General features: G+C 39.4%; 1 protein-coding gene across 1 annotated transcript in view; it reads left to right on the forward strand.

Moving 5' to 3' along the window:
• Window positions 1-14,735, forward strand: part of LOC122799664 (melanotransferrin-like) — a 560,015-nt gene that overhangs the window by 310,786 nt on the left and 234,494 nt on the right. Inside the window, exon 9 of the mRNA XM_044068867.1 lies at window positions 11,752-11,900. Coding sequence (XP_043924802.1) covers window positions 11,752-11,900 — 149 coding nt within the window. The remainder of the gene's footprint in view (window positions 1-11,751; window positions 11,901-14,735) is intronic.

Raw genomic sequence — 14,735 nt, forward strand, 5'->3', positions numbered from 1 at the left:
ACTAAAACTAAATACCAAGAAATGCATAATAGTATCCTTTGGGAAGTCATCCATCCCTGGTAACTATCATATTGACAGCACACCTCTTAGAGTTGACCCAGTAGTCAGGGACTTAGGGACACACATAGATAGTAATCTAGCCTTTGATCATTATGTGTCTACAGTGGTGAGGAAATAATTCTATGTTGTGCAACTTATAAACAAAGGTATGGCATTTATGTCCAAGAAATTCATTGTTCCACTGTATTCAGCATTCATCAGACCTATCCTTGAGTACAATGCCCCTTTGTTATGTACCTCTCCAGGCATATCCAACAACTGGAATTTCCACAGAGGGTCCTCACTAAAAGAATACAGGGTATAAGTAATATGTCCTATGCAGACCGTTTCAAGGCCCTGTCCCTATATTCTGTCTCCTACAGGCTTTTGAGGGGACAGCTATCCCTGGCATACAGGACATTGTCAGACCCCACTCCGATGGACCTCCTGCATATCCACAAAAGTAACAGTACAAGAATTACCCATTCTAAAGACTTAAACTTTGCCTGTGATATAAATAGGACCTGCTGGAGAGATAGTTATGTATCACAGAGACTACCCTGGCTATGGAACAGGCTCCCCATCCATGTGAAGCAGAGTTCCTCCCTAATCCAATTCAAGTGCAACTTGGACAATTTTATGGGAAACCGGAAATTCATCCCTGGTTTGGCACCTATGTCTCTGATGCAAACAGGTAACCTGTAAATGGTTCATCTCCCAGGCCCATGCTTACACTTATCAAGGGTATCAGAAGTCGTCAGAGATTTGGGATGCATGGCTAGGCTTAAAAAGGTGCTTGTGGTCGTTAACCTAGTAAACACCTATGAACCTGTGAACGAGTTATGGGTTACTTAGGTTATAGAGGGTGACCTGTAGCTTGCAAGTATATGATACAGGACTTTGCTTATGGAAATCTGGACATGGAGAAGCTCAAACATGTCATCCTGTCTGACTAGTCTTGAGGTGAATTTGTCATTGATATAGACTGAGACACCTCCACATTTTGCTTGAATGTGTGGAAGGTATTGTAACCCTGCACTGCCAGCGTGCTCACTGGGGCTTTAAATCATGTCTCAGTAACTGCACAGATGTCCACATTCACCAGAGTGAGGAGAGCCTGGCGGGAGTGGAGTTTTTGTTTAGGCTCCTGGCATTAAGCAGTAACATCTTTATATTCCCTTGGGTTGGTTTTGCTACATTAGAAGGTTTGTCAGTCTGGCATTGCCTAAAACAGAAACTATGAGGGAGGACAATGCATTAGCCAATATTCTAAAGCACAGAGGGGCAGGTGCAGACCATCCTTGGCAAAGCACTGCGGTCTGTTGTCCGTATTCTCCCATGCTGACATATGTTGTATCCCCTTGGAATGACACCAAAAATTAAGCCAATTATTGAAGTCAATCATTCTTTATGCATATTGTGGCATCATCCTTAATAAAAGTAGAGTACTACTCAAAGCTAGGCACTTACCTGCCTGAGACAAATATTCAGAGAAATCCATAATGCCTCTCTTCATATAGTCCAGGGAGGTACATCTCAGGACATTGGCACCAACAGGGATTATAAATGTGTCTTACTGGTACTTGTGGTTTAATAACTTGAGCACATGGGTGATTTGGTGGATCCTGGCCCTTGAGGACAACCTTCCATGAAGCCTGGTGAGCGGGACATCTACATGTCTCACAATGGAGTTTCCTATGATTACAATATTGGTTAATGTGTTAGATTGTCTTATGGGCTTTGTAGATGAGAGTTCAAAGGGTGTGGCTGAATCTGTTGTATGGGGTGTTGTTTTGGTGGAGTGCTTTTGGGGTTGTTGAGGATTCTTTTTGTAGGACGAATGTCCAGGAAGTCATTTGTATTTAGAAATGTTGCTTTTAAATGCCTCAGCATAAGTTTGTCTATGTGTTGGGTCAGTATTATGTGTGGTGGGTGTAATACGGATTCTTGATTATTATTTTGAGTATTATTGTGTGAGAATCTTCCCCCAGTGACATTGTGTAGATATAACAGGTTAACGGGTTTGTGAGGGTAGAACCTACAACTAGGCTATGTAAGACTGAAGCCGTGCAGCAGTGCTCCTCAGTGCGTAAACAAGTTGTTCTTTGAGCAGGTGAGTACTGGGTAAGTTACAGGGGAACTTAACAGGTTTCTAAGTTGCCTGCTCAAACACCTCCCTTTGTGTTTTCCAACTTGGACAGACCTTTCTACTGCCACTAGAATTGCAGTCCTAGTCTTTAAAAACACACTAATTAGCCAAACGTTTTTCAAATAAATTTGTGATGTTAAAGAGGCAGGACTTTTTTTTGACAAAGCTGAATTGGTGTGGGCCAGGGTTAAGAGATTTTTAATGTCAAGCTAATGAGGCCTGAGATAATATGCTTCATAGCTTCACACATGAGGTTAGTGAGATTAATTAGTTTGTAGTTACCAAGGCCTGTGGTTGGGCCACCCTTGTGTAATGGCATTAGAATGATTGTTGTCCAGTCTTTATGAGTGTAATTAGTGGAGAAGCTTAGATAGGAGAGGTTATGTATGGGGTTTGGATAAGCCATATTTGGCACTGATAGGCAACCAGATACATTATCAGGAAACATGGATGAGGTTTTTTGAGAGAGATGAGGGAACTTGTTCCATAGTAATTCTAGGGTGTGGCTGGAATTGTAGAATCTGTGGAGTAGCTATAACTAGTCTGTAGATGGAGTACAATTTGCAGTAAATCCTTCAGCTAGGATTTTAGCTATTTTCTTAGCATCAGAGTATGTAGTCTTACTGTGGGTAGCTCCAAACATTGTTAGGTGCTGTTTTTTAATGTTCTGACATAGTTAAAGAAGGATTTGTAGTTATGTTTTATTTTAGCTACTATTTTAAGTCCATACTCAAGTTTGAGCTTCCTAATGGTTCTCTTAAGCTCTTCATTAGTTTGCTTATGGTGTGATCTTAAAGTAGGTAGAATGAGACTTCTTATAAGCATTAAGCAAGTTATTTTTCTTATTATATAATCTACGTCTATGGGAATTCCATCATGGGATTTGTTTTTGAATTTCTCATTATATTTGTTGCACAATGACTACATTATCATTACAACTATTAAAGTGGGCAAAGGAATCAGGGGCAACACCTTTAGCGGGGGATCCATAATAAAATGATTACAGAAGATTTCTTTTTTTGTATCTCATACATTTCTGACACATCTCTTCCTACTATCCCACTTCTTTGCTTACTGTTTCCATACTAACGCATATTAATTCTCTCTCTTTATGATAGATTGACTTCTTTGAAATAATTACCTTGCTTTAAACTACTACCTTGTATTATATTATTATCTTGCTATGTTACTAACTGAGCTGTTTTTCTTCCCAGGCCTCCACTTAAAAGATGCTTTTGCTCAGACTGTCCCAGATAATAAATATAAATAAATAAATGCATTTATTGAAGCTATCAAGTAATTGAAGATGGCTAACATTTCTATGGCTGCCTCTGGCAGTGTGAATGTGAGTGACGTGTGTTGGAGTGTTTTGCTGCATTTTTTCAGGTGATTAGCTCTGAGCATTTGATTAACATCTTCACAACTACCTTTCTTGTTAGAGAACACTTAGCCTTTCTCTCCACCCTGTCAGCATTTTACATCCCTCAATGTTATATCTGATAGGTCATTTTATCCTGCAATGGGAGCCTTTGAGGGTAACTAGTCAGAAAGTGAAGTAGATGTGGAAGGTACTGTATTTTCCCATCCCTTTTTCTAGTGGTGATTTTTCTCCTGCAGACTTCTAGGGCTGTCTTCTTGCTTTTATCTATTATTTTGAGAAGCTGAGATTCTAGTGCCATAATGCATCTAATTATACTACTGTCGTTAAATCTGGCACAATGTTCACAATTCTGTGTGTCATGTATTGCTAGAATGAACAGTCTTAAAATAAAAGTCTGTGCCTTCTGATTGGTACTTGTGCAGACACAAGCAGACATTGTTGGAGACAGTACTCAACTGTCCCTAATTTTGATTAATATGTTTGTTCTAAAGCTCAGTTGCGCTTTGAAGAAAAGGTAGTGAACTATCATCAACAAATAATGACATCCTTTACAATGCCAAATTTCTTTTGCTTCAGAAAATTGCTGTTAATTTATACACCCTTATTTTGTCAACTTTCTAAATCAGTGGTACTAATATTTAAAAAGTGTCACTGATTTGGATCCTTTTTGTCCCTGAACAATTTTGGCTTTGTTCTCATACCTCTCAACCATTAAGCACAAGAAATCTGAACAAAGCCAGTTCAGAGACAAAGGCCCAAAATCAGGGGTGGATTTAAATATTGCTCTTATAAACTTATAGAATTGACAGAAAAAAAACAGATTTTGCATTAGCATGCATTTATGAAGGATATGAAGTCTGAAACTCAAATATTTGTTATTATTTAGTGACTTCAAATCCTCAATGATTTTCCAGAAAATCATCAATTTAAGAGGAGCAGATCAAAAGTATGAGGCAAAAATCTGCACTTTCTGCAAAACACTGGACAGTTGAGATGTATGTATGTTTACCTCTGATTATGGTGCTGAAAGGTTGAGAGCTATATGATAAACAGAAAATATACTTAGGATGTCTGACATGTTATCAAAGGTTATGTTTGGAGAGCCCCAGACTGTGGCTTGTAATTAATGAACACTACAATTCAAAAATACTTTGAATGCTGGTTTCCATATTACTTTCTGGTAAAGCAAACATTCAGTTATATATTTAGAGGCTGGATGTAGAGGGCAAAGTCTCCATAAAGAGATCTCAAGGGGTATAGTTCCACCTGCCCTAAATATTCAATTATAAATGGTTTTGTAATTTAGAGTGAATTTTTCTTGGCTGCGCTTTTCTAGACTTTATTTTTGTAATAGGGAGCCATACACTTATTTGTATGCACACACACACACACACACACACACACACACACACACACACACACACACACACACACACACACACACACACACTATGTGTGTGTGTGTGTGTGTGTGTGTGTGTGTGTGTGTGTGTGTGTGTGTGTGTGTGTGTGGGTCTACTTCTAAATTTCGAACTTTCAAAATGTCAACTGTGTTATGGTCGAGACCAAAAGATCAAAGTTTTAAAACTTCCAACCATTTAAAAGGAGATCATTGTACAGTGGGGGATCGTATATTTACCATTTTTCTCGCTACAGTGTGATCTTGGAGTTGGTATATTTAATTAGCAGGGGGTGTGGGGGGAGCAGGGAGGCTTGCCCCCTACAAAAATGTAAAAAAATAGATTTTTTTAATTTAAATTTTGAAGTTTCAAAACTTTGATCTTATGGTTGAGACCATGAGAAAGTTGATGTTTTCAATGTTTGAAATTTTAGAAGTATATATATTAAGGACTCACGATGGTTAACTCTTCAGAGAACATCACTTTGAACATGGGTATCTGGACTACTGGAGCAAAGTCTTGGGGTACTATTTGGTGGTTTCTTCCATAGCTCTAGTTACCACCAGAGTCAATTAGAAAGCCAAAAATAATTAGGGACAAAAAACCCAAATCAGAGGACCTTTTTAAATATTGACACTACTGAATTACAAAGTTAATAGAGTAAGATATGTTGAGATAACATGCATTTTCTGAGATAAAATAAGTCTTTAACTATGATGATTGTCATTATCTGCTGAATGTAATCCACCATTTTTCCTCAAAAGATTACCAATTATAGGATGGACAAAGGAAAATTTTGAATGAAAATGAAAATTAGGGATGTGTCTGAAAATCAGATACAGTTGAGATGTATGTAAGTGCTTGGTGGTCATGTGATCCACATAGCCTTGAGCTAGTCTCAGCCTGAAAAAGTGTGTGGAGCTGGTGTATAGGTTCACCTCTAGCAAGGTGAAGAGTGAATGAGGGAGGATGATGTGAAGTAGGCAAGACTCATATTAACTGACTCTTGATATGTGAAGTGTCATCTCACTATGAGAAATGAACCATACTTTATTCCTATTACACTTAACATTTAATTGGTCTTTCCTCAACATACAGTACTGCTTTGGAGCCAGACTCTTCATATGGTGTATTCCGTCTCCTGCTCTGGAGATAATCTTTAGGAGAGGTCCTGAGCATGTGTGTGGGTACGCACAAACTCTTGGCTGCATGTGGAACAGTTGGAGTCTCTATTAGTAGAATACAGTATCACTTGACTGCAACTATGAGTTATAAAGAGAAAATTATGTCTATTGCTCATGTATATGCATCTAATAGCTGCTTGAACTGCTCAACCATTTTAGATGCTATGGGTATAGCAATTGATAAGCGACAATGACTGACCCTGTTATTCTTTTGCTAAACTTCAACTCTTACATGGATGTGATGGAATTACCTGCAGGTGTGTGATTGGAAGGAACAACTTGCTTGATTTAAGCTGTACTGGTAAATTGTTCTGGGATTTTAGTGCTACTCGTAGACTATCTACAACAAATATCATGTTTAGATACAAAGATACTCCTAATTTACTTAGGCAAACAGTTCTGTAATCATGTCATCAGACTTTAGAATTGATGTTCTGGACAGTCAGGTCAAGAGAGATGCTTGTTTAGTATGTTAAACAGTGACTGGCTTAACATGGAACCTTGTGGCACTGCTACTGCAACAGAAAGGTGGATGGATGTGAAATTTTGCCATTTAACAGATGTTTTTCTCTAGGTGAAATTGCTGGTGTACCAAAGAATAACTCTCTGCTTACATTTAATTTATTAATCCTATGGTACAGTGCTTCATGGGATACAGCATTAAAATATATGGAGAGATCTATGAATGTCGCAGCAACATAGTTGCCTTGGTTGGGTAAGAAACTATATTGAGCATGATATAGTAAGTTATTATTGTTTATGTGTCCATGGAGTTGCTTGTGGATACAGTTCTTTAGGATTTTAGAGAATAGAGGTAGGATGGCTATATGTCTGTATTTGGACACAGATACCACCTTTATGAAGAACTATCATGTAATTACATTTGTATTTTTTATTGAAATTAAAGTGTCATAGTCTATTCAGCAGCTTTACCAGTCTCTATATTCTGTCTGACTCCACACTTAAAGATCATCAATTAAGTTTACAACACCTTCCACTTGACAGCAGCTCTCTGGAATACCTCTGGTGCTGACAAAATACCAAAAAGAAGTCAGATGAATTTATCCCTTCATTATAGTGTATTAAATGTTTATTTGATCAAAATCCTGATTTGCATCTAGTAATGAGAGAAACTGCATTTAGCAATCTTGAAACCATTTCTTCAACTGAAAGAAATAGGTAATTAACTTTTTTATCACTCTTTTCAGATCACGTGGATCAATACAAGTATGAATCTTGTTTGTATTCACAATAGATATCATACTTCGTACTCATTCTCTTGACTGTAATTGCTTCTTAAATATACTTTGGCTTTCAGTTCTCTAAACATCCCATTCAGCTGTATATCTGAGTGGTATGGGTATTCTGCAGGGAGTGATTCAGCAGCATTACATCAGGATTGATTTGTACATGGTATTTTCATGGCAAACATTCTAATCTTGTAAACAGCAATGCACAGACACACATGATATGACTCTTACAACTTTTCACAATAGCTGAGATGTCTGTGTGACATTGTAAAAGATTTTCTACACATGCAGCCTTTGGTTTCTCATAATAAATTTGTTTTACTTGTCTTAACGTCTCACAAGCTGTACATCTAAAATGTTAGACAAATTTACTTCTTTAGTGGAAACTGTTTAAAAATGAAGACTGACTTTTTAGACATATGCTTAATAATCAGCAGTTTTTGACGCATTTGTACAGTCTGCTGACCAGAATAGAGTAACAGTGTAGACAGAACTTTCTGTTCAGTGTCAGACAGAAAGCTTTACTTTTTTTTCTGGCATGGTATTTTAGTCTCTGGCAGTTTTTAATTTAAATTCCACAGTCTGTCCATTTGTCGTCAATGTTTTTTTTCAACTATGTACCTCACTTCATATCATGAAGTGTTTGTGTTTTCACTTCCACATTTCCCACAAAGAACTCTTTATAAACAATATACTATATAAAAATGTGTGTGTGTGTGTGTGTGTGTGTGTGTGTGTGTGTGTGTGTGTGTGTGTGTGTGTGTGTGTGTGTGTATGTGTTCATGGGTTCATAGGTGTTTACTAGGCTAATGACCACAAGGGTCTTTTTAAACCTAGCCATGCATCCCAAATCTCTGACAAGTTCTGATGCCCTTAATAATTGTGTGAGTGTGTGTGTGTGTGTGTGTGTGTGTGTGTGTGTAATATATATTAATACAATATTGTATCAGCTTTGCAGATTGACCACACAGCTGTAACAGCTAGCCTTTTCTCCTGACCTTTACTTAGTGGTCATTCAGTTTCAGTGGAAAGACGTCTGCTAGAAGATGTGTTAAGTAAGCCACTAATGATGTCTACATAATGAGTAGAAACATATTCTGGAGATGCTTTAACTTCATTTGTTCATGTGGGACTTGCTTTAGACATCTTTTTTTCCAAAATAGTTAAGGTCGTGCAGGAGGATATAAAAACATTTATAAGAAAATTCTGCTCATTAGAATGGAAGAGATGTTCATTTTGCTGTAAGGAGTATAGCATAGTTCATAGATTCAGAGGACGATACTAGGCTATTGGCCTGGAGGCCCTTATAAGCCTAGCAAAGAATTTCACCCATGTTCCCACAAATTCAGCACCTGTTTTCCCTGTCCAATAGTGACACAGGTGGGATCCCAAGGGTATATTTTCCGTTTCCCATCCAGTTGTCCATGTTCCTCTTAAAGAGGGCTAGGGAAGTACTCTGCTTGACATGGAGAGGGAGTCTATTCCACAGATGGGGGAGTTGTTGGGACACAAATCTATCCTGCTAACAAGTTCTATTAATTTCATAGACCAGGTTGAGACCTTGCATGTGGGGTGTGTGAGTGGAGTTTGACTTACGGATATGCAGCATCTCCATCAAGGCTGAGTCTGAGATGGCCTTGTATGTCAGACACAGGTCACCTCTGAGCAGTCTGTATGAGATTGAGTACAGGGACAGGGCTTTTAGCCTATCTGTAAAGGATAGGTGTTTGAGACCCTGGATGTTCCTGGTCAGGAACCTCTATGGTCTCTCCAACTGCTGTATGTGCTTGGCAAGGTACATGCCAGAGGGTATTGTACTCAATAATGGGTCTAATAATGGAGGAGTACAGGGATGTTATGACCTCTTGTTCCTGGATGAAATACCTTTACTTATGAGGTGGGCCATGTAGAAAGCCTTCCGTACAACAGAGGCAATATGGTGGGCAAAAGTCAGGTTGCTATCAACCTGGGGTAATTTTCCAATTCAGTTTCTTAGTGTGTTGGATTACCTATATAATTTAATTGTCTTTAGGCATTTCTTAATCTTCTATTAAGGTATATAGTTTTGCCTTGTCTGTTTTATTTCCTCAGGAATCTTCCTTATTTTTTCTGCTATTTTTGAGGTACTTTTAAGGGAAGTCTCCACCTTAATCTCGCTAACAAGACTTCTACCATTATAGGAAAGAGGGGTCTTCAACTTATTCTCCCTAACAAGACTATTCTACCATTATGGAATTAAATTTTGTTCTGTAAAGCCTGACCAAGTTTTGTTTTGAGGCTGCTTTATTTCTATTGCTTGAAATTTCTTGCCTGGAAGACTACATTCCTTTTAACTGTTATGCCAGCTGGATGGTACTGGAGTTGAAGGCACTAAAGTGTTCAGAGCTTTATGCAGTTTTTCATAAAATTAATGTGGTACTTCTTCATTTATACTTGTGGTTCTGTCAAATATTGCACTGCATAAGAAGATCCAGCTTTCTTCCTATCATTCTCTTCCTCAGAATGGTAGGGAGTGAATCTTGTACCCTAAGAATTCCAAAAAGGCAGCGTTTTGTTTGCATTTCTAGAACTAATGTTTTTTTTTTTTGGGGGGGGTGGTCTAATAACTGTATTTCCTTTGGGTATTATAATGGAGAAATAAGTCGTCTCCAGTTACACCACAGCTTGTAATACTTTTCTGATACAAGAGCTTATTCTATCAGAGGTGCTTTAGTCTCTGCTCTCTCATTACTTGTCCATTGGTTAAAGGCAGGTTGGCCACAGTAGTTATCCCAATGATCTTAGCCGGGGCCTCCACTTGTCTATTGAACGTGTGCCTTATTACTCTAGCCTGACAGTAATAGCCATAGTTAGACATTAATGAGTGTTATTACATACCATACTTATGTGAGGTACTCACCACAATATTATGTTTAATGAATGTGTTTGTGCAATCATGTTATTAGATCCCTTCCTCTGTCTATCTGCTTGTAATCAAGACTTGATGATTTGTTGATATATGCACATGGTATTTGCAAGGCACCTGGCAAGATAACTTTACACCAACTGTAAATCTGTTCTGTAGTGGTAACCACAGTGTGTTAATAAGGTGACAAGTGTGGCTAGACATTGATCTAGTTCATCTCTTTTTCAAAGTGCTAAATCTAGTGTGATCAACATGTTAATATGATAGATAGTGCCTTTGAGAAGTAATTCCTTGATTTGCCACCTTAAATAAAGTGCCTGACAGAGAATGACTGTTGGCAAGTATGCCGTTTGATGACCTGGTGTTGGGGGCTCATATGTTATTTCTATGAGACATGCTCTCTGGATCTCTTCAAGGATTTTCATTCTAGAGTTGGAGATCCTTAGTTGACACAATTTGTGCATCAGTGAGGGGCAACATAACCATTCTGTAAGGAGAAACCACCTATTGTCAGTTAAAATATTGCCAAAGTCTAGCCACTTAAAAGGGCTATTTGCCCAAAACAGAAAGGCTCTAGTGAACACATAAGTGGATTCTTAAATGTAATGTTATAGTAGGTATGTCACACAGCTGTAGTTTCTGCACTGGACAGAAACGTTTATTTAGGCTCTATTATATAAAATTGTCATCAGTGTGTATGCAGTTATTATGTATTAACATTGTCATCACCACGTATGCAGAATGTGGTCATTATGTATGAACATTATGTCATAAGTGTGTATGCAGTCACTATGTATGAACATTATGTCATGAGAGTATATGTGGTCATTGTGCATGAACATTATGTCATTGGCATGTATGTGGTTATTGTGCATGAACATAATGTCATGAGTGTGTGTATGGCCATTGTGCATGAACATAATGTCATGAGTGTGTGTATGGCCATTGTGCATGAACATGATGTCATGAGTGTGTGTATGGCCATTGTGCATGAACATGATGTCATGAGTGTGTGTATGGCCATTGTGCCTGAACATGATGTCATGAGTGTGTGTAAGGCCATTGTGCATGAACATGATGTCATGAGTGTGTGTATGGCCATTGTGCATGAACATGATGTCATGAGTGTGTGTATGGCCATTGTGCATGAACATGATGTCATGAGTGTGTGTATGGCCATTGTGCATGAACATGATGTCATGAGTGTGTGTATGGCCATTGTGTATGAACATTATGATGCTTCTGTGAAGATTCATCCTTACTCCCAGCTGTTCTCATTTACCAGTACTATGGACTTAGGTGGAACCACTATGTAATACTAATAACAATAATGATAAAAAGAAGAACTTTTTTCTCACTTGTGTTTAACAGACAGTACAGTACCACACAGTGCAGATGACAACAGGATGCCATTTTCTGATTTCTGCCCCTTTCTTGTTACAGGAAGCTCACTGGACAACAGTGTTGTACGCTGGTGCTGTATTAGTGCGGCTGAGCTGCGAAAGTGTGAGGACTGGGCATTGAGGATCAAGTCTGATCCCCTGGTGTGTGTTCGAGGGGTGTCAGCAACAGAGTGCATTCAAAAGATCAAGGTAGGCTAACAGGGTTTGAATCTGCTGTGGAACAGCTAATGTACTCCTGCTTAAACAGCTGCACGATTTGATATGAGACACAGAAAACATGAACTGTTTGTACTTAAACTCTTCACTTAGAATTTAATTTTCAGTACTGATGTGTCACACGTAGCACTGACTTTCTGGGGATTATCAGAACAGCGCATTACTGGTGATGATATAATGCTTCTCCAGCTCAGGGTGAATATCTATATATATTTTGTGTTTTTGGTCCTAGTTGGCTAACAGTCATCTGCTTCCTCCTGACCACTTGGCTTGTTCTTCTCCATCACCAGGGTGAAGATCTTCTAGGAGGATTCATCATTTAGACAGCTATCAGGGATGTGCTTTGTTATTACTTATCTCCTGTGCACACTTGGCAAGTGATGAGGTGGGAAATGGGCTGTCCACACTGGTTGTCCCTTTGTTTTGCAAGGGGAATTTCAAGTAACAGCCTGACCCTACCATCCCCTCAAGAAGGGTGGTAGCTTCACCAGTCTCCACCAGAGAAATCATACCCCCCCCCCCGTGTGCTTGCTGAGCACCTGAAACCCATCTTTCCTTCCAAGGGAGGCTTAAGGTAAATGAATTATGCCCCTTCCTTCTACTCCCTCCCTGCCTGGCATCTCCAGTATCATGGCTACTAATGAATCCTGGTCTCCTGGTTAGGGTGAACATATTCTGAGGATCTTAGAATGATAGTTTGTTGTGCTTGCCCTCATAGAATAGTCCTTGTAGGGCTGCGTGTCTTAAAATTGTAAACCTGTGTACATGGAAAGTCCATAATAAACCCATTTGTTCAGTTGGGCTACAAGTGGTGACTTGTAAGTCTGATATGCTGGGTTAGCTGATGATTCCCCTATAAGTGATCAAGGACCAGATAATTGGATTCTAAGTTCCCAATCATAATTAATGAAAATCTTTTACCATTGATTGCCATGGCCCTAAAGGGTCAAAGGTTCAACAAACCAGTCCATCTACCCTGTTAACAGAAAATAAATAAGTAATAAGTAAATCAAAGACTATACTCTCAAGCACAGTGGGATTGGTGTTTGAGATCACTCTGCATTTTAATGAAGACTTTCTCCTTTGCCTACTTAGGTGCAGTTGTAAGGTTAGCAGATGTAAGTTCAGGAAGTGTAAGAGAATAAACTCCTGCCGTAATGGCTCAAGTGGGTTGCTCTGTGCAAAAGTGCTTACTTTGATCTTTGTCACTAGGCTGTAGGGGGAGTGTGTTCTCAATCACCAGTGATCTGGCAGTCCTTCTGCAAATGACTATACATCATTCGCTCACATGGGAAGCATTACGTGATTGCATTTAGCTGACATACAGGTAAGATAATCTGAGTGAGAGAGAGAGAGAGAGAGAGAGAGAGGAGATGTAATACCTGGCTGTAGGGTGGACAGTGAAGCTGATGGTGCAGGAGTGAATACAGCAAAAAACTCCCTCACCAGCTTCAGTAAGAAGCTGAGATCCCTCATAAAATCCTCAAAAGCTAATTACGAAAATAAAATTGCTGCAGATTCTAAAGACAACCACAAGGCATTCTATAGTTATGTCAAGAATCTACATGGCAATACTCAGATCTGCTCTGAGTTACAGCACAATGGCAATACATATACAGAGTCAACTGATATTGCCAACATATTGGCCGACAGGTTCAGTGCGAACTTTATTGCCCTTTCACCCCCTAAAGGGCCCATTTCAATAATGAAAGATTGCCAAATTCAGGTAATAACGGACACACAGGTAAAAAATGCACTCTCCAAAGCTAAGAATACAGCATCCATGGGACCAGACAACATCCCAGGCTGTGTACTACATGAACTACAAAATGAACTGGCACCTCACCTAAGTGTCATGTTTAATCATAGCCTCACCTCAGGCTTCGTGCCCACTGAGTGGCACACAGCTACACTTATACCGCTCCACAAGGGGGGATCCACCTTGGATCCCGGGAACTACTGCCCCATCAGTCTGATGAGCCTAATCTGCAAGGCCATGGAAGGTATTATCATGGAACTTATAAACAAAGACATTGGCAACCTTAAAACACTGGATCCCACACAGTTTGGGTTCGTGAAGGACCGATCTTGTCTCCTCAACCTGATTGACTTCTTTGAATCAGTCTCCAGAGCTGTGGACAAGGGTAAGGTAGTCCACACAGCCTATCTGGACCTTGCCAAGGCCTTCAACACCATCCCCCACTCTGGAATTATAGATAAACTTACTAAGCTGGGCATTAATCCCTACGTCACTCGATGGGTTGCCAACTGGCTTACTGACAGAACCCACACTGTAAAAGTAGTCAGCTCCAAATCCAGCTCCAGACAAGTGACAAGTGGAGTACCTCAGGGTTCAGTCCTGGGACCACTCTTGTTTGGCATCTACTTCTCTGAAGTACAGGCCAACACTAAGGGACTCTGGCTAACAAAGTTTGCAGATGACTGCAAACTGGGAGCCATTATTGAATCCCCAAATGATGTGGATATTCTACAAAAGGGCCTTAGAGAAACAGATGCTTGGTGCCAGAGCCATGGGCTCAAGCTCAATGCCAATAAATGTATAGTTATCTCCTTTGGGAAAAAACATGTAACCATGAATTACCACATAGGTGGCAGTACACAAAACACCGAAAGTGTGATAAGAGACTTAGGGACACAGGTGGACAGTGGTCTCACCTTCGATAACCACATTGCCACAACAGTCAGGAAATCCTTCTATGTGGCACACCTCATCACTAAGGGGTTTTCATCCAGAAAAAAGGAGGTCATTGTCCCACTATACTCATCCCTCATTAGACCCATTATAGA

The sequence above is a fragment of the Protopterus annectens genome, chromosome 4.part0 (assembly GCF_019279795.1).
Source record: "Protopterus annectens isolate FY-2018-M chromosome 4.part0, PAN1.0, whole genome shotgun sequence".
NCBI lineage: Eukaryota > Metazoa > Chordata > Ceratodontiformes > Protopteridae > Protopterus > Protopterus annectens.